The sequence below is a fragment of the Lycorma delicatula genome, chromosome 5 (assembly GCF_047948215.1).
Source record: "Lycorma delicatula isolate Av1 chromosome 5, ASM4794821v1, whole genome shotgun sequence".
NCBI lineage: Eukaryota > Metazoa > Arthropoda > Insecta > Hemiptera > Fulgoridae > Lycorma > Lycorma delicatula.
In genome coordinates this window covers 66,062,054-66,089,997 of record NC_134459.1, presented here as the reverse complement: position 1 = coordinate 66,089,997, position 27,944 = coordinate 66,062,054, and the positions used below count along the sequence as shown (strand labels likewise).

Sequence of the window (27,944 nt, the reverse complement as noted above, 5' to 3'; positions counted from 1 at the left end):
AAACTTATTTAAAACCATACTTTCACAAATTTTAATAATTCACAGAAATTTGTACACATGTTATTAGAAGTCCACTGTATTCAATAACTATTTTATTCGTGTTGGAGATTTTTTACTGTGTATAATTAATCATAAGTAAAATTATAAGCATTACAAAACAACATCTTTATGTGAGTATTTAGTATTCATTTAAACAAACAATTTTCTACTTAAAAAACACACCTTGTAACAATTTTTTTCAGTTCACAGTAAAATATTTTTAATAGTAACTAACATTAACTGCCTCCTTATAATTTAACTGAACATCTCAGCAATAAAATCTTAGAGAATTTCTTATCTGAAAAATCACTATATAAAAATGATAAAATTCAATAAATTGGCATGAAACTGTTTTAAAAGATAGTAGTATGCTTAATGATAAACCACATTGATGTAAATAAAAATTGAAATACAGTATGATTAAATGCATACAACAATAAAAGCAGGTTTTCTCTGACAATTTTTATTTTTGAATTTTTAATATAAGAATTTCTGTACCAACTGAGTACTTATTAGATGTGATCACTAAATACTCTCCATACAAATCCTCTAAACAATTTGAACACTAAAAGTACATACTAACAAGGTACAATAAAATACATAGAATCTGAACATCATTATACATGAAAATGAATTTTTACGCTCTTCTGAAAAATAAAAAATACTGAATTGTCTTTCCTTACTTAAAGGCCAATAATACTGACATAACAAATAAAGCATTAAATAAAGTTATTACTCAGTCTACTTTTGACTTTATTCAATAACAACTGAAGTTGAACTTGACTTCTAACTTCTGTATTGACAAGAAAATTTATTGTTGTTGAATATCTAGACCAGTGGTTCTCAACTGGTGTGTTACTCAGTCCCATGTGTGTCACACAATTTTAGAATTTAAAAATAAATTTTATGCATTAAAAAATTGTTATTGTAATTTATACTTCCCTTGAAACCTTTAAAATGGTAAAATTTATTTTGAGAGAGATTGTACCAGTCAACACCTGCTACAATACTTAGTTTACTCTTCCCACTTGGTAATAAATTGAGTTCACTACTGCCACAATGAGAAATTTATCCCTCAGAGTTGGGGATTTTTCAAGACTGAGGAATTTTCTGCTGAAAAAACCTGGCAACACTGTAGACTGTTTCTTAGAGTCAACATATTGGCCAGTTTCAGTTTATGTGGCATAAGTAGATAGTAGTGCAACTATTTTACAAAAATATTTTTGTATCAGTTTTATCATGGTTAGATTTCTCATTTGAAAAAGACAAACTGAATCAAGTTCTGGAACCTGTGACAGCAGTGATGGCATTGATAGTTCAAGTAATGTGAATGAAAATTATGATTCCCTACAAGTTTCTCAAAAATGAGTTGTGCTTTATAAATGCAATGGTGAATACTTGCAATATGGTTTTACATGGTGTGGAAATGAAAATAAACAGAGACCAAAATGCCTTATATGTGGAAGTGTTTTGTCAGATCAGTCGTTAGTACCAAATACTTAAAAGACATATTTTAGAATGTAATCATTCAAAATCAATTAATCAGTCAAAAGAAACATTTAGAATGTAATCATTCTAATATAGCTTTAAAACCAAGAGAATATTTTGAATGTCTTTTGAAGTCACTAAATAAAATCTCTGGTGAGTTAAGAAAATGCATTTCTGTTTCCGACGAAGCATTGATTGCCTCATACGCAATACATTGTTTAATAGCCCAACAGAAAAAATCTTATATTATAGACAAGGAACTATCATTACCAGCTGCAAAAAAAAATTGCGAAGATGATGTTTGGTGATGCTGCAGGAGAAGAAATATCCAAAATTCCGTTATCCAGTATCATCTGCAGTAGAATAAAGAAATGTTTCTTGACATTGAAATTAATGTGAACAGTAAATTGCTGGGGGATACTTGTTTGCTCTACAGTTGGATGAAAGTTCTGATTCAAGTGGTAAATGCCAATTAATAAGCTTTATTAAATTAAAATGTAATTTAATTATTATTGAACAATTTGTATTTACCAAGAACTTAAAACAACTGCTACAGGCAAAGATATTTGTGACTGTTAATAATTACTCTTTTAAATATAATATTTCCCAGGAAAATTGGATCCCTCTTTGTACTGACAGCATTAACAAGGAAAATCAAACGTTTTGTCCGGAAGTGAACCTGACTATAGTGACAACTCACTGTTGTGATTTAGTCATATATAAAAGTTGTCCCGTTTCTTCCACTCTTTGGTAACATATTGTTTATCCGTTGCTCAGCTGTCCTATTAGGAAAGAAAACCATGTACTTAATATAGCCTAATTGCATGCCTAACAAAATAGCTATCAAATCACCACATACATTATAAGATACATTATATAAAACATATATAAATTTTAAAAAACATAGCTGAAACATATGTCCCAGTTTTTATAATTTATTTTTCCAAAAACGTCTTTCATCACATTGTATGTCTCTTTCAAATTAGTACCCTAAGCGATTGGTATCGAAGGATATTAGTTACTGTTGTCTAGTAGAACCACTTTTAAACTATACTTGGAAGAATCTATGAAAAGGCACCAGTCCTCAGGTTTATGAACTTGTTCTAAGTGCAACATCAGCTCATCAATATCTGTTCAATAAACCAAATTATTTTTATTTTAATCAATAAACTACTGAGAAAGGTATTTTTGTTGTCTTTAAAAGCCTGAAAATTTTGTATTTTTTGAAGTAAATTCCAACCTGGCAGTCTTGATCCTAACAGTTCAGCTTGATTTTTTGATAAATTTAAATCCCTAACCAAGTCATTTAATTCACCTTGTGGTATAAGATGTGGCTTATTGGAAGATAATTCAAAATCAAAATCATTGTTGTCTTCTTCAGTACTGCCTGATTCTTCATTGCTGCTTTTGAAACATTCATTCATAGATGGCTCAGGAACTGGAATAATTTCACTGTGAGGTACAGGCCTGATTGCAGATTTCAATGAAGAATATTTTACAGTATCTTTACATTTTTTAGAAATTCCAGATACACTTGTTAAACAAAAGTAACAATCGGTTACATGATACTTTGGTTCATGCCAAACCATAGCTACACCAAATGGCAAAGCCTTCTGTGTACCTTTGAGCCATCCTCATAAATATACAGAACAATTAGTACATACAATATGAGGAGCCCATGTTTTATCATGATCACCAGTTTTACACGGAAAGTACAAATGGTATGCTTTTTTAATTAAAGTTGTAATGTTTTTTCTATTTGATTTTACGGTAAACTCACCACATACATAAAAGGCACCCACATCATTTGCACAATTTCGAGCCATTGTGACACTGCACTATTAAAAAACTTAAGACAGCAATAAGACTGAACAAGATTAATTCATTCCTAAATCCAGTGTTTAATACAACCAGCTGTGTTTTCAGCTACATTTTTTGACCTGCACAGACATGATCAATCTTGTCCATGAATGCTCACTCTTCAGTATTAGATGTGATGTCATAATGTGTGACTATGATATGATTTAATTCTTTGTCTAGTATTGTTTATTTATAGCTTACAAATTATGTTAACAAAGTTAAACAATAAAAAAATAAGCTAACAAAATACAATACAGGAGCATAAAATGCTAACTATACTTTGAAAAATGAAAAAAATCGTTTAATTAAAATTAAAATTTTTTTCAAAATGGTGGGTGATAGAAAGATTCTGAGTTCATATTCGTTTTCAGCATCAAAAAACAGATTAAAATCATGAACTGCATGTTAGGAAACAAAAATTATGTTTATCAGTGTTATTTGTTCTAATTCCAAAAAAATTGTTATTTTTAAAATTACAAGGGTTTACTCACCACAGGGCTGTTTTAATTATAAAATAATGAATAGCAAAGTAATGTTACTCTAAATAAATTTTGCTTGTAATGACTGAAAAGTCATTACGAGTCATGAGAAGATGAATTGTTTTTTTTTGTGTTTTTTCTTAACTATTTTGTTATATTTATGTAAATCTATTAAAGGTTTTTCATTATAATCTTTTCCAACATCCTAGTATTTTTGAACCCTGATGGCTTGTGCCATCTGATGGAATATACATGGAAAAGTGGAGGTTTCAATTTTTCTTAATGAGAAAAGAATAGAACATATGGTTGTAGCCTGCGCCATCTGACTAAATTTAGAAAAAAACATAATTTATTTTTTATAAAGCCAACATAAGTTGGTTTGCTGTCATAGAAGAATAAAAATGGTGGATTCATTTTATTTGTTGAGAAATATTAAAAACATGTAAAATGTGTCAATAACGAATATTAATTAGTGAAAATAGCTTTTGAATAAATAATAATGCACAAAAAATTTATATTACCGGTTATCTTGTTAGTGTGTGTTTTTTTAATGAACAAAAAGCCTTTGTTCATAAGAAGTTATAAGAAGACCTTCGTTATAAGAAGACCTTTCATAAGAAGTTATACTGTTACAGTATATCCGTTTTTTTGTTTTCTTGTGTTTTTTTCACTGTTGTTTTTTGGTAGAGATTCACTCAACTTCCAAATGGGAGTCTTATTTAGTAAAAAGGGAGTAAAATTTATTTAATATATACAAAACTAAATTATAAATAAAAAACTCACGTTTTAGTTATTTTACATTTTTAGAATTCGAAATTTTTTTTGTTAATTTACAGGCAAAGTTTCTGCACAGAAGAGACTGAGAGGTGGAGTGAAATTTGTTGACACAATTCCTAAAAATCCAAGCGGGAAGATTTTAAGAAGAATTTTACGTGATAGTCTTAAGTCAAAATATTGAATAAATTAAATTTAAAAAAATAATTGTATTCTAGATAAGATAGTAACTGCATTCTTACAACCTAATGGTGGTGGAACATGTGAAACCTCTGAGTTTGTAGCATTATGAGTGTTGAAGGGCGTGAGCAAAGATGAAATGGCAATAGCAGAAGCAAAATTTAATAAATAAGTTCTGGTTGATTTTACCAAAGTTAAAAAATAATGGATGTAATTTAAATTGCATGCTAAGTATTTTTAATTGCTAACCAGCAATAAAGCAGCGGGTAATAAAAGGAAAAAAAATTGATTGATATTAATATTGTATTAATTACTGAGAATTTTAAATAGAGATAACCAGTATAATCATTACTGCCTAAAAATGCAATCAGCATGTAGTGAACTGGACCCAGGCTTTTTTATCTAGTCAATTACTAATTGTGGTAAATGGTTAAATGCGATTAGTCATTGGTTTTTATGGCATGCCTTTCAGTTTTAAAGATGATATTCATGTAGATGTTGAAAGTGTTGCAGAATCATCAGGTTGCAAGAGATGCATGGTACTGTGCATTATGTTATAGAAAAATTACTTTATAAATCAGATTAAGAATCTTAGAAATATATCACAAAATGATATTAATTGCTACATAGATTAAAATGGTGGTGGTGTATTCAAACATTAATTTTTTATTATAAATATAATATTTAAAAAATATAAATTTTGGGTTATTTAGTACATGTAATGAATGTGTTGTGTGTTCATGAAGGAAGCTTTATAAAGCTTCCTTTATGAAGTGTTACCTGATAAAACTTACAAATGCACCTTGTTTCTTTTGTAAGATTTTTGCAACACACACTCTACATCCTCTTGTAGGATATTTTTTCCTTCCAGAACTTACAATAACATCAAGAGCATGTTTCTTCATCTCACCACTCAGTCTATATGAGGGGGGTCACTAGATGGGGCACGTTTGGTTGGTTGGGAAGGACCTGGGCGAATACTGAGTGGCACTATCTGCACAGTAAAAAATAATGTAATTGCAGATTTAATTTCCCATTTATTCTTTTTTTTTACGAAGGTATGATAAAAATTATACTTAAATATAACTGAAACATAAAAGAAGTAATTTCAATCAAACATTCAAAATTAAAATATGTATTCATGGTTTAATTACAGTTGAATAATTAAACTTCATCAATTTCTTACTTGAAAGTTTTAGCTTTTCTATTAAAGAAGTCAATTTCTTTTGCAATTTCAACATTTACTCCCAATCTGCAGATAAATTGATGTTTCATGGTCACATGGTTCATGGAACAGAAGAGTTTGTTCCATGATTAATGCAAACATTAACTGAAGGTATTCTGAGATCATTGCCTGCTACTTCACTACCTCTCATACTGTGTAAAAAGGAGATCAATGTTTTTTGACATTTTTAAGTTTTTAAGCATTAAGTTCTTAGAATATTCTTTATAATTAGAAGGGATTTCATTGTTGATATATATAATTGTAATTAGGTGGAATATTTCATTGTTGTATATATTTTACAAATTTTCTGAGGACTAACTCAATTTTATTATATGAGGATATTTTACTTGAGTTCCAAGAGCAGTACTATATAGTAGATTAGTCTGGTATAACCTTAATGGTTAATGATTTTCAAAAAATGACAGCATATCACATTTAACCAAGATTTAATATCGCTTTTGATACCATACTGTTAATATATATTAAAAATAACAGCTTAATATTAGAACAATTCCTTACTGCAATAATGGATTCACTACTACCAATTTTTTTTATAAAATCTGCTCTATACACAATGTGATTGCTGGGAAAAAACAATATAAAAGTTTTTGACAAAAATAGGATTTTTGGATTTCATTACAGAAATCAGTGACTGAATATAACTGATTAGAGAGTAAAAAAAAAAAAAAATCATCTTGTATGTAATCTCATTAGATTTTAGTAAATGATAAATATGTTACTCTTCTGTTTTATTATAATAATATATTACAACACTCTCTTCCATGAGAATTTCTGTGTTCTGTAAAATTTTTATACTGTTTGGCTTGAGTTTATCAAAAGAAGTAAGCACCACCATCTCTTAGATCAGTTTTAATTTTTCATTAAATATCACATCTTCATTAATTAAAATTATGTATAAGTGAAATGACTTTCTTTTCTTCAGCCTCTGGAACCACCATAAGGTATTACTTCAGAGGATGATATGCATGAATATAAATGAAGTGTATTCTTGTATAGTCTTAGGTTGATCATTCCTGAGATGTGTGGTTAATTGAAACTCAACCACTAAAGAACACCAGTATCCATGATTTAGTATTGAAATTTGTATAAAAGTAACTGTCTTTACTAGGATTTGAAACTTAGAACTCTTGACTTTGAGATCAGATGATTTGCAATGACAAGTTCACCAACCTGGTGGGTAAGGGAAATGGCTGTAGTTTTCTGGGAACTTGGTAAGTTTAGTACAGTGCAAAGAATCAAATAATAAACATTTCCTGTTATCTTCTAAATCATAAGCAGTTTATTAGGAAGGGAAAAGTAAACGCTTTCTGCAATTTAGAACAATATTATATAAAATGTGCATGCCAACAGTCATTTCAAGGTGTGACAATTTAGAACTCTTGTTGCAGAAAGCTTAATGATTTTATTATCAATAATAAGTAGTAGTTCACTATTTTCTTCATGATCTTATAAGAATTTTCTTATACTGTCTTCTTTCTTTTCTTTTTTCTTTAAAACCTTTGCCCATTAAGACATTCTAGACTCCTTTTTAATCATATTATTAAAGCAAGTCATTACTTATAAGAGAAGCAGAACAATAATTAGGTTTCACAACATCAGTTTGTGGAGAAGCAGTTTCTTTAGTTGTTACTATTGTGAACTAAACAATATATATAATTAACAAACTATTGTTTAGATAGTCAACTATATCTAATTTCCTTTCAGTCAAGAGTAGAATCCTTTGCCTTAAACTTTTATTTTACTCCTTAATTTAACTTTACAATTTAGATATAAAAAAAATGATAGATTGTTATTACTTAGCTCTGAGATCATAGACAATAGTTTTGCATTAATTCTAGCATTATTGTACACTTTGTCATCTTCAACGGATAATTACTAATAATAATAGTTACATTAATTATGTGATTTACAATCCCTACAGAATTACCAAGATTACACTATTGTCACAACTTGTTCCCAAGGATCTGGTATGCGTAACTGAAGGATGTGGTGTACAAATAATATCTTTATCTACTTTAAAATCTGTGTTTTTTCAATATTATCAATAAGATTAGCTCTACTCTTTATGTTGTACAGGAAACACTGTAACATGCCCAGCAGAAGAAATTGATGCATTATCATCTTTTTCCATTTTGTGTAGTCATACTTGTAAATAGAGTAGTTGTAGTTAATTATAAAAAAATGTTCGTGCCTTATTCAAGGATATCTATACAGGATGAATGGTGGATCCTTCACAAATCTTCCAGAGTAACTTTCTCTTTTTTTTATAAAACCTTTCTCTAAGGCGCCTATTTAACTATTGAACAATTCAAATTATGTGAATAGAAATAAGATTAAATGCAATAAATAACAATTTAAAATTCTATGGAATAAAATGTTAAATTACTAAAAAGTTAAAATAAAAATTTAATTAAATTAAGATTTCAGTTTTAATTTCTTAACCCAGTGTCTTCTATTCTAAAATCTCCTTGTAGCTTTCATATCGCTTATTTATTCTTGATAATTGTATTAGTGGCCGGTGGGTGGTAGAGAGAGGATGGTCTCTCATGTCTTACTACCTAATCTTGTTATACTTCATGCCCAAATTAACAAGGCTGTAGAAAGAAAACTTGCTGCAAATGGTAATTTAAGGAAAATGAAACTTAGGTTGTTGGAAAAGTTAGCAGTGTCTTCCAGTTCTTATTAATTCATGGCAGAATGGGGCAGAGGTTGAAAAGCAACATAATTACAAGAATTGTATCTAATATCATAATTATATATTGTAATATATAATATTAGAATTTAATAATAAAAATGCCATACTAAAAAATGTGTCAATGAATAATAGTAAATGTGTCAAGGTGAATATCACTCCTAATTTCTTTTGTTTAATCTTGGGGCCAGCAAATGTATTTATCTCTTGTCTTTGGTCTTATGCTTTTGGTGTAAGGGAATTTAAATAATATAAGAAACTTAAAAATAATAATAACAACAGTTCTTCAATAACTGTGATGATGAATTACCTTTATCTAACTGACAGTATATTAATACACATTAGACCAAAATAACTGCCATTTACAATATGATGAAACTATCTGTTCATGTCATGATTGACCTTGAGGCTTACATACAGCATATGTTAATTACCATCTACTATCACCATGAAAATTCATCAATGTACTAACATAGATATTGAAAAATAAAATTAATCTGTTTAAGTATATAACCGAGAAATTATTTTTTTCTTTAGGAAGTATTTTCTATTCTAAATTATTGTTGTTTTATTGTTCACATTCTTATTTGTTGTGTGTAATTATATCCAAATGAATGAACATGTTCACAAACAAATATAAAGCATACTTTTATAACATTTTGAAGTGATCATAAAAAGAAATCTTAAAAAACAAACATTTAAAAAAAAACAATGTAGTAAAGTATTCAACTGATAAAAACATTCTTGTTCTATATCACATAAAGAGCTGGAAAATAATGTAAGAATAAAGGAAATAATAATAAAAATCTTGTTAATGTTTTATATTTTTTGCATCAAGGACATTAACTGGCTAATAAACTAAGTATACTCATAAAATTCTTAAAAAAGAATAATTGCAGTAACATTATCCATTACAACTATAAATTATTTTGGTCGAAGAAAACTTACAATATTGAGTGAGTTTCTAATAATGATTTTACCGACTGAAAATGTTGAGATATTCAATCATTATATTGAAAGTAACAAGATATTTTTCAGTCATTTTTCTTATAGAAATAAGCTCATCTGCAGGGTTTAAGATCAATCAAACTCTTTACATTTCTTATTGTAGTATTACTTACTGTGTACGTATGTATGTATTGTGCATGTACTTACTTTTTATGACATGTTGCATATAAAGTAAAATATTAAAATGAGAGATAAAACATGTCCGTGTTTATTCAAGGATATCTATACAGGATGGATGGCGTATCCTTCACAAATCTTCCAGAGTAACTTTCTCTATTTTTTATAAAACCTTTCTCTAAGGTGCAACAGTGATATTTGGGCAGTAATAGATTTCCTGACAAAGAGTCTAGGTTATGATCACCTTCTAAAGCAAGATTAATGGATTGTCTCAGAATATTATAACCTGAGATATTTCAGAGAGTTGGTCTTGTGGTTTCTTAATTTCAATTTTATAATTATCAATGGGTCTATTTAGATTAAACAATCTTCGTCTCAAATTCTAAACATAATTTCTTATTATACAATTTATCTTGAAGCAGTTGGCTGTTAATTTTTGTAGTTGCCTATGACAAATCATATTGATTAAAGGCAAGTGACAGCTCATTTGCGTTTCTAAAAGTTTCTAAAATGACAGAAATCAACTTAGCATCAGGGCCATATTTGTCAATTAAGGATTATAATTCACTGTGTATTTGTGTAGCAAAAATGCTACATCATTATAAATCACATCCTCCCAATTAACAAGATTAGAACATGTCATTATTTTATTACTTCTAATGAAACCATTTAAATCGGTTTTATTTTAAATGTTCTTAATATTAATAATAATCATAAAAAATCCAGTTTTAGTGTTACAAACAACGGTTACTGCAGATAAAATAGTAAGTTTCATCAGATTGTATCAAAGTCAGTTGGGTTAAACTATTAATATTTCAAATAAACAAAACAAAATTTTATTACTATTACACAATTTAACACAGCAAATATCTTATTATTCTTCTTCTCATCAGGATGTAGGCAAATCGCCTCTTCCGATCTCAAAGAAATTCTACATTTATACATCCAAATTTAACTAGTCTATGAGCCAGTATTGGTATAGGTAAAGCAGCACTTCTCATAAAAATGGAACTACATTGTCTTTCCATCACCATACTTGTAAATAATACATTACTGGTTTCCATATATACTTATAGATTCCATATACTTATAGATTCCATATATACATTATAGATTCATTATTGCTTGATTTATGAAGATAAATGTATTCTTGGGACTGTTCATCACAATCGTTTCCTTGGTCTGCCCATACCTCACCAACCCATTGGTTTGTATCTCCAAACCTACTTGGGTGTACGTCCATTGGACAATCTATCTAGATGTGTTAACCATCTCTGTCTGCTTTCTTTAATCTTATCTTCCATTTTGAAAATGTTTAATGTTTAATTCCCTGCAGACCTCTTCATTATAGAGTCTATCCAATCTCGTAAGCCCTTTTCTGATTTCATGAACTTCATTTCAAACACCTGTATCTTACTTAAGTGTTTTTGGTTTATTAACCACATCTTTGAACAATATAATACTGTTGGTATGGCCGTCACCTTGTAAAACTTTAATCTCATCTCTTTTCTGGTTTTCTTGGAGAGCATTCGTTGAATATATCTGCACAATGTCTGAAACTTTGTGAGTTTCTGGTTAATATCATGATCTACATCATAAGTGATGTTGCAACCAAGATATCGGAAATGAGAAACTTGCTCTATGTTTTTATCATTTATTGTGATTTTTGTGCATATGGCATATTTTCCAAGAAAGCCATAGTTTTTTGTTTTTGTTATGGAAATGATCATGTTGTAAGCTGCACTAAATTGCTGCAATTTGAATACCGACCTCTGAAGTTCATTCTCTCTGTTGAATTATTACTTGATTGTCGGCGAAAAGCATTTTATTCAAAAAAGTCCATCTACCAAATCAATCCCAGAGTTTACTCTCAGTTTCCATTTCCTTACAATATCATCAATATATACATTGAAAAGAGTGGGAGTTACACTGTAGCTCTGATGTACCACTTGATTAATGGGAATCTCTTCAGATAAGTGGACCCCTATAGCTAATATAATCCTTGAATTACAGTAACACAGTAACAACATTTTTAGTCAAATGTTTGGGATAGCCTCTCCTATTCCCACAGAAGACTTTCTCATGTTCCACAGAAGACTTATATTTACTCGGTCAAGTGCTTTTTGTAATAGATAAATGAAAGAGCGTCTCGAAATTAAATTCCCTTCTCTTCACTATTAGTAATTTCAGGGAAAGTACATCATCTATATATGATCGTCCCTCACGAAATCCTAATTGCTGTTCAAATAATAAAATGGGATAAATTGAAGTTGCTCATTAACAATTTTCCCATATATCTTGTAGGCAGCACTTAATTTGACCTCTGTAATTTGATGTCATAGCCCTGTCACCTTTTTTGAAAAGAGAAACCATCTTTGCCTTCCTCCACTCATCTGGAGTTCTGCAGAACTTCCAAACACATTCTGAAAATGTAGAAATTGGAAGTTAAAGATTGTGCTAGAGTATTTGATCAATTCTGAGTTTATGCCATCCAAACCAGTCGCTTTTTGATTGTTCACAGATAATATATATCTGTGAATACAGCTTTTACCAGTTCTTCAATTTTTAGTGGATCTACAAATACTTGTTTTCCTGCTTTTCTTTCAGTTTCTTCAACAACTTCTGGGTCATACCATAACCTTTATATTGCTCTATCCATTGATCTTTAGTAATTAAATTCAATCTCACTTCTTCTCCTTCCTCTTGATTAAGATCTTTTATTATCTTGTAGGCAATAGTTTGGCGGCCATGTACAACATCTTCTATGTTTCTAATAAACCTACCTTACGAATGAGCGTGCATTCTGACGATTCTACAATCGTCAAGTGAGGATTGTGCACTTGATCGTCAAGTGACTTTTCATAGAATGAACAATCAGGTTTCGATTCTGCTTATAAATATCTCTCAGGTTTATATTACTATCTTTAACTTAAAATTTAAAAAATATATATATATATATATATATATATATATATATATATATATATATATAAATCAGTATCCCTTACATGTGTAGCCATCTATTTATTTTTATATCCTCTTTCCTAAAAAATGTATTTGTAACTTTGAGTAAGTTAGATTTTTCAAATTCTCTCAATTTTATACCATTCTTTTTCACATGTTCCTCTCCGAAAGCACTAATCACATTCTCTACTGTTGTTTACCAACTCTTGCATTAAGATCACCAGCTATTACTACATGGTCTGTTTTGTCATAGATCTAATTGCTTCTGTAACTGATGACAGAAAATGTCAGATTCTTCCTCCCTGCCATCCTCTTGAGCATATACACCTATCACACAGACTGCCTCGATTGATCTTAAATCTGACCACAGTAATTCTGTTATTTACCAAGGTATATGACTTTATATGAGCTTTCCATTTTTGGTCTACCAACATTGCAATACCAGTTATCCAAATCTGCTGTTCCCCCAAGTTTTTTTTTAGTTTCTGTTGTTTCTGTTACCACTACTATATTTATCTTATTTTCTGACAGACTGTGACACAATTACGCTTCCTTTCGAGCTAATCCCCTTACATCCTATCCTGTTAATTTTATATTTCCATTATTTTAAAATCTTTAAGTTTATTCTGTCCATATTTCCGGTTTGATTTTTTACTTTGAGACTTGTGAGTAAGATTAATGTCCTCTAAAGATGGTACCAACATCTTATAGAGTAATTCCAGTGATGGGGCTGCCGATTTTGAGCATCTGGACCTGCCCTGGGATTAGATTCAGAGACCGACCTCCTAGGCTCTTCTGCCCTCTCTGCCATTTGGAATTTCTTCCTCATCCGCCTTCGAGGCTGTTGAACATTTCTTTACGTGTTGGTCCATGGGAAGTGTTTGATTTTCCTCCCACCACCCATTACTGGAAGGCATCCCTTGATCCACCACCTGAGGATGTACCCTCTAGGAGTTACAGGCTTCTCCGATGGGAGTAAATGTTCCATGACAATTTTGAAAGCAGTTATACCCTGATTGCAGATAGCACTTTTGTCCATAGGTGCTAGATAAGAAGGCAGTACTATTAACATGTGAATTTCATAATCTTGATTATCTAGAAATATTATATTGGTTACAGAAACTATTAAATAAATATAAATGTTTTAAAAATTATTTAACAAAAGAAAATTTAAAAAAAAATTACAGATTTACCAATACACTAATTAACTATTTGATACTAGTCACCATGACACAAAAAACTTCAAAAATAATCACTCCTAACCACTAAAAGTAACAGCTTATTCAAGAGTTCATCATAACATTGACTCTCCCTAGTTCTTGTACCTTCCCTTCTCCTTAGAAGAAATGAACTACTATATTTAAAAGAAATTAAATAATTACAAAAAAAACAAAATAATATTTTTGGATAGTTCTAGACCATGATGGTTGGCGATGACGTTAATTAACAATTTCAAATTTTGTAACGACCCAGATTGAACCAAATTATTGAATAAAACATTTTATCTTTGTGACCATCCTCAGTGGCTGGAAGTTCTGTTTTCATTGGGCTGGGATATATAAATTCAACTGTTCTGATAACACAATGTTTTACAGTGGATAAAAGGATACAGTTTTATATAAAAATACACTGAACACCTAAAAGGCTACAAAGTAACATTGATTCAATCTGTTAATCACCTACAGACATATATTAAAAGAATCCATCAGTATTTACAACAATCTTAAATTTCTACTCACACATAAAAAAGTTCTGCATCTTAGTATGAGATATATAACTGTTATGCCTCCTCTATGAATCATGAGACCTTGCCGTTGGTGAGGGGGCTTTAGTGCTCAGGGATACAGAGTAGCTGGACCGAAGGTGCAACCATATCGGAGAGGTATCTGTTGAGAGCCAGACTAAGGAATGATTCCTGAAAGAGGGCAGCAGCTCTTTCAGTAGTTAGGGGCGTGAGTCAGGACGACTTAAACGGCCGTATCAACATCACTCAGTCCGCTGAGTACTGCGCAGCTGAAAGCAATGGAAAACTACAGCTGCTTTTTTTCCAAGAAAATGTGGCTCTCTGCATTTTCACATAGCAATAATGGAGGCGCCTTCCTTGGTAAAATATTCTGGAGGTAAAATAGTCCCCCGTTCGGATCTCCGGGTGGGGACTACTAAGGAAGGGGTCACCAGAAAATTAAAAAATAACATTCTACGAGTCGGAGCGTGGAATGTTAGAAGCTTGAAAAAGGTTGGTAGGCTAGAAAATTTAAAAAGGGAAATGGGTAGGACAAATGTGGATATAGTAGGAATTAGTGAGGTTCGGTGGGAAGAGGAAGGCGACTTTTGGTCAGGTGATTTTAGAGTAATTAACTCAGCGTCAAATAATGGGCAGGCAGGAGTAGGTTTTGTGATGAACAAGAAGATAGGGAGGAGAGTGGAGTATTTCAAAACGCATAGCGATAGAATCATTGTAATAAGGATAAAATCAAAACCTAAACCGACAACGATTGTTAACGTCTATATGCCTACAAGCGCCCATGATGATGATGAGGTAGAGTGTGTATACGAAGAGATTGATGAAGCAATTAAACACGTAAAAGGAGATGAAAATTTAATAATAGTTGGAGATTGGAATGCAAGCATTGGAAAAGGCAAGGAAGGAAAAATAGTGGGTGAATACGGGCTGGGCAAAAGGAATGAAAGAGGGGACCGACTTATAGAATTTTGCATGAAGTATAATTTAGTAATTGCCAACACCCAATTCAAAAATCATAATAGAAGAATATACACTTGGAAAAAGCCAGGCGATACTGGAAGGTATCAGATAGATTATATCATGGTTAAGCAAAGATTTAGAAATCAACTCGTTGACTGCAAAACTTACCCTGGAGCAGACATTGATAGCGACCATAATTTGGTGATAATGAAATGTAGATTGGGGTTTAAAAACCTGAAGAAAAGGTGTCAGATGAATCGGTGGAATTTAGAGAAGCTTGAGGAAGAGGAGGTAAAGAAGATTTTTGAGGAGGACATCGCAAGAGGTCTGAGTAAAAAAGATAAGGTAGAAAATGTAGAAGAAGAATGGGAGAATGTTAAAAAGGAAATTCTTAAATCAGCAGAAGCAAACTTAGGCGGAATAAAGAGAACCGGTAGAAAACCTTGGGTTTCAGACGATATATTGCAGCTGATGGATGAACGTAGAAAATATAAGAATGCTAGTGATGAAGAAAGTAAAAGGAACTATCGGAAATTAAGAAATGCTATAAACAGGAAGTGCAAACTGGTGAAAGAAGAGTGGATTAAAGAAAAGAGTTCAGAAGTGGAAAGAGAAATGAACATTGGTAAAATAGACGGAGCATACAGGAAAGTTAAGGAAAATTTTGGGGTACATAAATTAAAATGTAATAATGTGTTAAACAAAGATGGTACACCAATATATAATACGAAAGGTAAAGTCGATAGATGGGTGGAATATATTGAAGAGTTATACGGAGGAAATGAATTAGAAAATGGTGTTATAGAGGAAGAAGAGGAAGTTGAGGAGGATGAAATGGGAGAAACAATACTGAGATCTGAATTCAAGAGAGCATTAAAAGATTTAAATGGCAGAAAGGCTCCTGGAATAGATGGAATACCTGTAGAATTACTGCGCAGTGCAGGTGAGGAAGCGATTGATAGATTATACAAACTGGTGTGTAATATTTATGAAAATGGGGAATTTCCATCAGACTTCAAAAAAGTGTTATAGTTATGATACCAAAGAAAGCAGGGGCAGATAAATGTGAAGAATACAGAACAATTAGTTTAACTAGTCATGCATCAAAAATCTTAACTAGAATTTTATACAGAAGAATTGAGAGGAGAGTGGAAGAAGTGTTAGGAGAAGACCAATTTGGTTTCAGGAAAAGTATAGGAACAAGGGAAGCAATTTTAGGCCTCAGATTAATAGTAGAAGGAAGATTAAAGAAAAACAAACTAACATACTTGGCATTTATAGACCTAGAAAAGGCTTTCGATAACGTAGACTGGAATAAAATGTTCAGTATTTTAAAAAAATGAGGGTTCAAATACAGAGATAGAAGAACAATTGCTAACATGTACAGGAACCAAACAGCAACAATAACAATTGAAGAACATAAGAAAGAAGCCCTAATAAGAAAGCGAGTCCGACAAGGATGTTCCCTATCTCCGTTACTTTTTAATCTTTACATGGAACTAGCAGTTAATGATGTTAAAGAACAATTTAGATTTGGAGTAACAGTACAAGGTGAAAAGATAAAGATGCTACGATTTGCTGATGATATAGTAATTCTAGCCGAGAGTAAAAAGGATTTAGAAGAAACAATGAACGGCATAGATGAAGTCCTACGCAAGAACTATCCCATGAAAATAAACAAGAACAAAACAAAAGTAATGAAATGTAGTAGAAATAACAAAGATGGACCACTGAATGTGAAAATAGGAGGAGAAAAGATTATGGAGGTAGAAGAATTTTGTTATTTGGGAAGTAAAATTACTAAAGATGGACGAAGCAGGAGCGATATAAAATGCCGAATAGCACAAGCTAAACGAGCCTTCAGTAAGAAATATAATTTGTTTACATCAAAAATTAATTTAAATGTCAGGAAAAGATTTTTGAAAGTGTATGTTTGGAGTGTCGCTTTATATGGAAGTGAAACTTGGACAATCGGAGTATCTGAGAAGAAAAGATTAGAAGCTTTTGAAATGTGGTGCTATAGGAGAATGTTAAAAATCAGATGGGTGGATAAAGTGACAAATGAAGAGGTATTGCGGCAAATAGATGAAGAAAGTAGCATTTGGAAAAATATAGTTAAAAGAAGAGACAGACTTATAGGCCACATACTAAGGCATCCTGGAATAGGTGCTTTAATATTGGAAGGACAGGTAGAAGGGAAAAATTGTGTAGGCAGGCCACGTTTAGAGTATGTAAAACAAATTGTTGGGGATGTAGGATGTAGAGGGTATACTGAAATGAAACGACTAGCACTAGATAGGGAATCTTGGAGAGCTGCATCAAACCAGTCAAATGACTGAAGACAAAAAAAAAAAAGACAAAAAAAAAAAAAACTTTTATGAGATATATGAGACTAAAAAAAATACACAGCAGTAATATAACAGATGAACAGGCACAATTCAAAATGCACATACTCTTTGACTTCATTTTGAATAATACATGACTGCCTGATTGAAAAAAACCACCAGGCAGTAACATCCGTTAGCTGATGGCAGAGAGAAAAACACCAGTTATTAAAGACAACCAGAAACACAACTAAAAATGTTTTGATGAAGATTTCTAATAATATTTTATCACAGTTAGGTTCTGGTAGTAGTCCATAATTATTTTTATAATACACATTCCATTTGCTGACCAAAAATTTTGTTGGCAATAAAAATGGTTAATTGATGAATGAATAGATTGACAATAATATAAATGTTTAATAATAATAGTTTAATAGTAATAATTTAATAGTTTAACCATGTTCTAACCATTATTAGTGTGGTTAGATAATAGATTTACCATCTAATTTATTTGAGCTTTGTGAGATGTGTAAAACAATAAATAGTTGCATCGCTTTTAAGTAAATGCTAACAATATACCTAAACAAAAGCAATGTGAAAGTGGGGCGACAATCGTGACAGATGTAGGTGTAGTAAAGAAAGTGTTGAGTATTTGTGGAGTTGCATACTATTTTTCCATACATGGTGGACTGTATTCTTTTTGTTTCAACAAATAACTTTGAGGCATAGAATTGCTACTTGTTTTTCATTTAACAGAAAATATTCCTTTCCTATCAGGTTGCCTAGAAGTATAGAATTCTTTTTAAAACAAAGTGTTGGTAGAATTTGTATAAAATAAGGTATGGTAACAGCAAACAGAGTTTTTATTATGAAAACATTGGTGGACAGCTAATGGGACTTAACCTTTATAAATATTAATTTTATTCATTAAAACAATTTGTTTTGGTTTTTTGTTACAGAAGTTTATATTTTACATTATTATTATACTATAATATATATATATATATATATATATATATATATATATATATATATATATATACATACAAACACACACAAGTGTGCTTAATATTATAAGTAAACTGATATATACCGATATGATCAGTTATTGGTAAAATCAAGATGTATTATAATAGAAATAGAGTTTGTGAAAATCAGTTTAAAGATCAAGAAAGGAAAAATCAGAAATACTGTAATTAAATGATAAACAGAGGGTAAAGGAAATAAATAATTTAGGATTATAGAATAGAAAGGTCTCTGCATTATTTGGGATTGTTAAGAGAATGCGTGGTATAAAATCGCCTAAAGTATTTATGAATGAGGGATGTGTCTGGAAGAATGAACAGAAGACGATGATAAAAGTATAAATTACGAATTTTGAGTTGTATGGATAAATCTGTACTTCAGTATGAAGATAGGTAATTTTATAACAGTACGGTAAGTCAAATCTTTATATTATTTTTCGGTTCTCTTGAAAGATTCCTACTGAAGGTTTCTTCAATTTCTTCGCTACCGACGAATTTGATCACTTTAAAAGAATATATTACTAACACGTTGCCCTACGAATAATGATTTTTGTGTCGTGGATATAAAACGCTGATCTCTAAATGACTGGATAGAGGACTTATGGCGTAAAATTCAATTAAGTGTACAATATTGAAGCATACTCTACCGCCACAGAATAAGCGGCTGGGAACTAAATAAAACCATTGTACGCTTACGCGATTATAATCGAGATTGTACGGATGTTTATTTTACTCAAGTAAGATAACCAAGAGAACGATCATTTTCGCCACATAAGAAGAAATTTACGAACAGTTGTAGAAAATTTATATAGAGATCAGTGTTCCTTTCTTTCTTTTTCCTGTTTAGCCTCCGGTAATTACCTTTCAGATAACTTCAGAGGATGGATGAAGATGATGTGTATGAGTGTAAATGAAGTGTAATCTTGAACAATCTCAGTTCGACTATTCCTGAGATGTGTGGTTAATTGAAACCTATCCACCAAAGAACAGCGGTATCCACGATCTAGTATTCAAATCGAGATCAGTGTTCAAAATACAAAATCAAAACACTTCTACTGCATCGGTTTAAAACGTTTTTTACCCCTACTCTTAAACTTACCTCTGCGCATGCGCCATTTCATTTTATTTAGTTCTCCCACTCATTTAATGGTGCTATACTTCAAATATTACTAATTCCAATGATAGGGTCCCCTATCCAGCTATATAGAGTTAAGTGAGGTAAAAAATAAATGTTTGGTGTGGATGCAATCAGCGCTGTTCGCGTAATCATGTTTTTGAAGTGGGAGGTTATCAGTCAATGTTAATGGTCAATATCCGTCTAATATTTAATAATTATCATTATTTAATATATGTTTAGGGAATATTAAGTGTATTAAAATTAGTTTTATTTTTCTATATATTAAAAAACAGAATGAATGAGCATATTTTATATGGCGTTACCCCTGAAAGAGATTTAAATCCAAGCAATGAATCTCTGGGTTGTATGTTGCATAGAAGTTTGAAACACCACGCGACTAAAATCGCTCAGGTAAGAATTTCTGGTAGAAGTGCTAATATTATGTAATTCTAGTGAAAATTTCTCGTAATTATTGTAGTAAAACGGTGGCTGGTTATCGCGGATGTCGTATACATTTCTTAATTAGCGGATTATCATTGTTTAACAACGTAGAACTATAGTAACATATACGTTGTTACCGTTCGCTAACTTATTATTCTTCGTTGTTACTATTCGCTAACTTGGAACAATAAATAAATCTGTTATTCTGACTGGAAAGTTTTTGGAACAAGGGAAACAGTTGAAAAACCTTCATCAGAGAAGGATCACAAAATATAAAATTAATTATAAAATAAAAAACGTATGATTACAGTTCATATTATTTAAAATATTAACATGTATAAGTATATGAAGATATAAAATATAAAAAATACTTACAAAATGATTCACAATTTATAAGACATTAAAGCAAATTGTATGAATACATGTTCATGTATACGTTTAACGGAATGCAGAAATTTTTAATTAATATTATTTAAAAATTCGTGGGAAGAGTAATATTGTTTTTCTAAAATAAAGTCTATTTGCTGTATTTTAAATGGATAATTTTTTTTTAAACGGTTCGGTAATTTACCAAAAATTGCAAATTTTACGTTATGTGCTGCTTGTGTCTTATTCCGCCGAGTGTTACTCACTGAGCAGTTTCTAGTTAATTTTTTGTTAGAAAATGAAAGTACAACAGAATTAGTAATTTCACTGTTGTAAATTACTCCTTTATTTCATCTTTTGCCCCTTCTTTGATCTGATTCTACATCATTTTAATGTGATTTTATATATTCTTCCATTTGGTTAATGTTACTGAAAAAACAATCACTAACATCTGTCTTAGATATTACATTATGAGAAGCAATCCCGATTTTTAACATTAATCCGTGCTAATTCTATGAGGGTTAAGTGTAGTGTAGAAGACATGACTGTGCATCTAACCTCAGATAATGATACGTTTATTCTATACTTGTTAGTATGGTGCTCATGTAATTATATTAATGTAAAAAATTTTATCCTTAGTATAAACATTGACCTAATATTTTTAGCAATGCGATATCGTATCGCATTAGTATAGTATCGTATTTATAGTTATTTTAGTCGTTATCCATGACTACAATAACAGATCTTGCTTATGAGAGATTTTGTATCAACTTTGCTTTTATGCAGTTTGAATAATTTCAAAAGTTCACTTTTGAAATCCTACATTGCTAAATCATTTTTAATAAACGCTTTTCAGTCGAAGTAATATTAACAAATTCTTTATAAGTTGGTATTGGAGGTCTCCCAGTATTCAGTTTTTGGTAATTTTCAACATGTTTTTTTTTTTTTATTTAAATGAGGCTTTAAATGTATGTCTCATCCAAATACATGATTTTCCTCCCTAAATTTTTTTTGTCCCTGTAATATTGAATTTTTATTCTGCTAATTAGTATAGATCTACTGCGTTTTGTAAGCTAAAACTTATTCCCACTAAATAAATTATTTTCCTTTAACATTAAAAGCAATTTTGTCATTGATGGAATGTGCTTATAGGTTAAATATCAGTTATTTACAGCAGATTGGTCAAATGATTCTATATTAGAAATTCTATTTAGTAGTTTTTTTTTATAAATGTCAGTTTGTTTTTGAAATCTTATAAGGAGCATCAAAAAAGTAAAAATTTGTTTTTAGATTATTAATAACTTACAGTAATTATTACATGTTTTTATCATTTATAGTTGAAAAATTAGATTCAGGATAGGTAAAAGTATTTAAGTCTGTAGATCGATTGAACACTGAAATAATTTTTTAATGTATGCTTATTTTGATAAAGGGGTGAATTCAAGATGTAAAGTTAAGTGTAAGAAATTTCATAAGGTTGTTATGATTATTGATTATATTTTTTCTAGATTTCTGTTGTTGAAAAATAAATTTCACTATATGTAAATATAATTAAAAAGGTTTTTGTAAAATGACTGATTAAATGTTTAGAATATATATATATTTTAAGGTATTATAACTGAATTTAATTGTGATTAATATTAATGTGAATTCTGTTGACAGGAACATTTTAAACTGTATGAATTTCTTAAAAGTTACCATAACTCTATATTTTTATTTTTTTTTAGATTGATGCAGTTACTGGAAAACATCAGACATTTAGTGATATTCTTCATTCAAGCTGTTATTTGGCTCAAAATTTAAAAATTAGAGGATTAAAAAGTGGAGATGTTATCAGCATATGTAGTGAAAATAGGTTAGAGTTTATTGTACCTGTTATTGCTACCCTTTATATTGGTGTTGTAAGTGCTCCATTAAATCCAGCATATACTGCAGGTAAAGCCACTTTTTGTATATAATATTGAAGTATGACTTTCTTTTAATACTGATTTATGTGATTTCTTTCAGTTTACGGTATGCTACTCTTGAATTAAAAGAACTGGTACTTTCTGATTTGCGGTATACCTAACATCACTTCAAATTTTTTTCTATTCAGTTGTATTGAAATTAAATAAGTTCAAGTCAGTATTTCTAGGAGCTAAATAACTGTTAATATACATAATTTATGAATATTTACTTCTTTGTAAGCTTACAGTAATATAGATTTACTAAAAATGGAACCATTTCTAATCTAAGTATACACAGATCGATCTTATTCAAATCATTTTATTGTTAAATATAACTATGATGGCAATTCAAAAAGTTAGACAAAAGAAATTCGAAAAGGTCTGACAAAGAAACACAAGGTTTTTCATAAATTTATTTTTATTTTTTAAATATAGTTACTTGACAACTCGACACGTTCAAACCTACAACTTCCCAATTTTTTAATACCCTATTTATAATGCAATTTGTCCAGCTCTGCAAAATGAGCGGTTGTCTCTGCTTTGACCTCATTACTTCAAGTGAATCTTCATCTGGAGACTCATTTCTTCAGGTCTGGGAAGAAGAGATAATCAATCGCTGGCTATTTCCGGCGCATTTTGAAGCACTTTGATCATGAAGCTTTACAGCAGCAACCCGAGATGTGTGTGTATGCTTATTTTTGTAGAGAAAAAGCAATTTTTTTTTGGCCTGATGTGGGTGTTTAGCCTGAATAGAGTCTTTCAACTGGTCCAGTAGTGACATGTAATATTACCTGGTGATGGTCCTACCTTTTTTTCAGGTAGTCTATGTGTACCATACTATCACTAGAATTCTAAAAAAACCATAGCTCATGACACTATTTTATATTTTTCACTTGCTACAAATTTATTTTTTATTAAAAAACCATATTAAGTGTAATTGGGCATTGGCCTGTCATTACTTAGTCAATGAATTAGTTAATTTCTTGATGTTTTGAAATATGTAAAATATGGCTAATGAAATAGAGTTTGATAAATTTAGATAAACTCTAAAATGAATTAATCAATTTAGCAATGACTTTGTGATATGTCTTACATTGTTGTAACAAAAACTTGCATAGCATGTCACATTTTCAGAAATAGTTGGGTAAAATTAAGAAGATGCATGTCCCTTCTATAGCTTTCAACTAATAATTTTGTAAAAAAAATATTGTGATGTGTTTTTAAAGGTCTGGTAAATCAAAGGAAACAGTTGATTTTTCTTTTGCTAAAATAGATTTGAAATATCAGAAAAATATTTTATTAAATATTATACTCACAATATGACAATTTTTATTTATATTATTTTTGAAAGTTTTCTCTGTAACTATAAGGAAAACATCTCAATGAACTACTTGATAGAATTGAAGTAACATTCAGTTGAATAGTATATGAATAATAATAATAAAAATATATTAAATGTACATGATTGAACTTTTGTGAATACAGAGTATTCACGAGATATACAGAAAGAAATTGAGAAACCTTCAGGACATGTTCTGTGGTGAAATTAATGAAAAAAGTTCATATAAACGTAGGTACGGAAACGCTTTGTTTTCGAGTCACGGCATGCGGAAGATTTCGCCCGGGTTTCAGCTCTTATAATAAAAAGAAGCTCTACTGTAATTTTGAGACCCAAATTAATGAGTAAAGTTGGTGGTTTGGTATGTAATTTGAACTGGGAAATAGATTAAATAGGGACCATAACTGTAACTCCAGTAGTTTTTAAGATATCTGACGTAAAGCAAAACATTTGGTGTCAAAAAACAGGTGTTTTCAGGTTTGTAGTAGAATAGTTTTGTTAAATGACTAATAAGTGTGGAAGATTTAGTAACAAAATTTTTGAAAAGAACTTAATTTTCTCAGAATAAAATTCTGAGAAAATTAATGTAAATACAACCAATAAAGCGTAAATAAAAACTTTTAAAAATCGGTTTTTTATTGAAGCAAGAAAGACGAAAGGTAGATAAAAAATCGTATTATTTTTTCTTTATCTAATAAACATTCTTTTTAAAAACAAAAACGCTAATTACAGAAATTAATTTTAAAAGAAATACAAAATTTATAAAATATTATTTTAGCAGTGTGTATTCAATAATTTACACAGATTTATTCAATAATTACGTAAATAATAAAAACAATTATAAAAACTAAAAAAACACAACCGCCAAAAAATAAAAAATAAATCGGGTGGGACTGTGTCGGGCGCATGGCCATTAGTTTAACGAGAACCGTTACAGACCTTGAATGAAGTTCCTCTGAACTACAGATCGACCAACTTATCTTCTTAAATAGAGTTTAATGGGAGAGCCACCATCGTATTTTTTGAACAAAACTGAAAGTCTCCAGGGGAAAATTTTAGTTCCTTCAGTTGGCCAACTCTACAGATAAATTGGTCGGTCTGTCCGTCAGCGAGTCACTTTTAGTGTATTGGATTGAAATAAAAACGACACATTGACTGCGTACTAAATCTAATTTTAAAACGGACTCTAAATGGTACATGATATTTATTCGACTAATATTCGACGACAATTTTGTTCAACATTGGTCTGTGATATGAGAAGTAAGAGATATATGGCGTAATAAGCAGCGGTAGAGGTGCTCGTGCCGTTAGCGTCGTTCACTGAGCGTGCCGTGCAATAATAGTGGCAGTATATGCTGTTCCATTTGGCCCTGTCTCCCTACAGCATGAAATTCGGCAATAGTGGGCTTGATCCTCAGTCCGATGCCGACAGCATTTACCTCTAATCGTACTGTACTGATCAAACTCTACAAAGAGCTTTTGTGGGAGCTTGCCGGGTTCAAGCTGGTCTCAGGGTAGCGCAGGCTACTTGATTTTTCTGAATATATCAGTTAACGTTTGTTCTGGTTTGACTCCATCGTGATTTTGTATTATACTTGCAAATATTTCATTTGAATTTTTAAAACTGGAAGATTGGCTGCAAAGATTTAACAGCATTTCCGAATAACCGTGATCTGTTAGATCGATAGAGTATCTGCATGCTTGAGGTACAAAAGTTAACCTTCAACCACTAACAAATACGCCGTTTGAATTTTAAAATTCGCAGAGATAATTATAAGAATACTAAATTGCACCTTGCAAAACAGCGCTCAGGGGCACCCCGTTTATTACTCGCATTACTACTTTAGCCTCACCCGCAGTCCTCATGAGAAGCCCCATTTTTAATCAGAGATTTTTATTAAACAAAAATTTACTTAATACTAACTGACCCGGCACTGCTTAGCCATTGCTAGATTTGCTTTGAGTATATATATATATATATATATATATAGATTAAATGAACACTACGGAACCTCACAAAATTTAACCTTTCCCTTTTTCGCATCTTATCGTTTTTCCTTTCCTCCATTTTCAGTTCTTCTCTTCTTCCCTCTTTACCATTTCCCTTTTTCTCTTTTTTTCAAAAACATTACTTTTCACGTAACTAATATTTTTTTCTGAACATGACCCAAATCAAACTGTACATGCAATTTTACCAATTTCTCAACCTCAGCGTCATCTAACGTGTCCATTTTTTGCAAAAAAAATATTTATTTTCACGTAACTAATGTATATTCTGAATATGAGCCCAATTGGACCAGAAATACAATTTTCCGACATATTTCGAACCCAGCACCACCTAGTGGGTCCAAACTAATTCAGAAACATTTGCGGACGTGCGCCCAACAATTCACCAAAGTTTCATCGCAATCGGATGCATGATATAGGAACGCATACGGGACAAACAAACATTCATTTTTATATACAGGATCATTCACGGGAACCAGATGTTTTTGAAGTGGGTTGTACTCGGGCGTTCGTGGTGGGAGGGGCACGTGGTTGGTGTCTGACGTTTCCTTTGTTCATAGCATTTACATTTTAGTCGTTGAGATGGAGCCGTGGACGCTAGACCAACGCCTGTACGCGTATGACAGTTTTATGCAAAATGACGAATCCGTAACTGCTGTTCAGCGAGATTTCCGCCGTCAGTTTAATATCCATCGTAATGCAAGTGTCCCTTCTCGTAACACAATATTCCAACGGGTAAACAACCTTCGAACAAGCGGTTCAATATTGAAGAAAAAACCACCGGGTCCCCGACGAACTGCTAGCACTCTGGAGAACATCGAACGAGTAAGGGAAGCCATTGTCAGATGCCCACGCCGCTCTATTCAGAGGCATTCAGCAGCGCTTCAAATGAGTACAAGTACGGTAAGACGAATTCTGCATACAGACCTGCATTTCCATCCTTACAAGATAGCCGTCGTGCAGCAGTTAAACGAGCAAGATTTCACGCAGCGATTACAATTTTGTCGACAAACGCTTACCATTTTTTAAGAAAATAAAAATTTGTTATTGTTAATGAGTGACGAAGCCCATTTTCATCTGAATGGCTTCGTCAAGAAACAGAATTGCTGGTATCGGGCAGAAAGAAACCCAGATCAGCGTCTGGAGACACCACTTCATAGCCCAAAGGTGTCGGTCTGGTGTGCAATAGGAAAGGTCGGTGTTATCGGACCATATTTTTTTGAAGAAAATGACGCTGCCGTAACTGTAACAGCTGATCGTAACATTGCGATGTTGAATACGTTTTTCATCCCTGAGTTACGAAACCGTGGAATCGATTTTCAAAATGTGTTATTCCAGCAGCATGGAGCTACAGCGCACACAGCGAGGGCAACGATTGCTGTTCTCCGTAACTTGTTTCCGGGACGGATCATTTCCCGATTCGACGACATTCCTTGGTCGCCGACTCGGTCCCCCGACTTGAGTAGTTGTGATTTTTTTCTATGGGGGTTTCTGAAATCGCGTGTGTACGGCAATAAACCGCGTACATTGGAGGACCTAAAGATCGCAATTCGTCATCACGTCACCCAGATTGATGTAGACATGCTGCAAAGAATTGAGGCCAGTTACCGTGAAAGGCTACAACAATGTATTGCCCAAAATGGACATCACTTGCCGGAATTAATTTTTCGTTCATGAGTAAGTAACAAATTCTTTGATTTAACAAGTGTTTCAGTACCAATAAAAATTTTTTAAAGTAAATATTCAATTTTTTATGATTATTTTAAAAACATCCGGTTCCCGTGAATGACTCTGTAGATACTTGCAGACTTGGCAATGCTTCTCTATT

At 31.4% G+C, this 27,944-nt stretch overlaps 3 protein-coding genes across 3 annotated transcripts in view; 2 read left to right on the top strand and 1 right to left on the bottom strand.

Moving 5' to 3' along the window:
• The window catches only part of LOC142325049 (luciferin 4-monooxygenase-like), a 42,652-nt gene extending 34,220 nt beyond the window's left edge, over positions 1–8,432 (top strand). The window contains exon 9 of the mRNA XM_075366334.1: positions 4,703–8,432. Within this exon, the coding sequence (XP_075222449.1) occupies positions 4,703–4,824 (122 nt within the window). The 3' untranslated portion in view covers positions 4,825–8,432. The remainder of the gene's footprint in view (positions 1–4,702) is intronic.
• Positions 1–27,944, bottom strand: part of Trax (Translin associated factor X) — a 639,975-nt gene that overhangs the window by 55,397 nt on the left and 556,634 nt on the right. The gene's annotated exons all lie outside the window — the stretch shown is intronic.
• LOC142325045 (luciferin 4-monooxygenase-like) overlaps positions 20,140–27,944 on the top strand; it is a 42,032-nt gene continuing 34,227 nt past the window's right edge. Inside the window, exons 1-2 of the mRNA XM_075366327.1 lie at positions 20,140–20,428; positions 22,552–22,759. Coding sequence (XP_075222442.1) covers positions 20,312–20,428; positions 22,552–22,759 — 325 coding nt within the window. The 5' untranslated portion in view covers positions 20,140–20,311. The remainder of the gene's footprint in view (positions 20,429–22,551; positions 22,760–27,944) is intronic.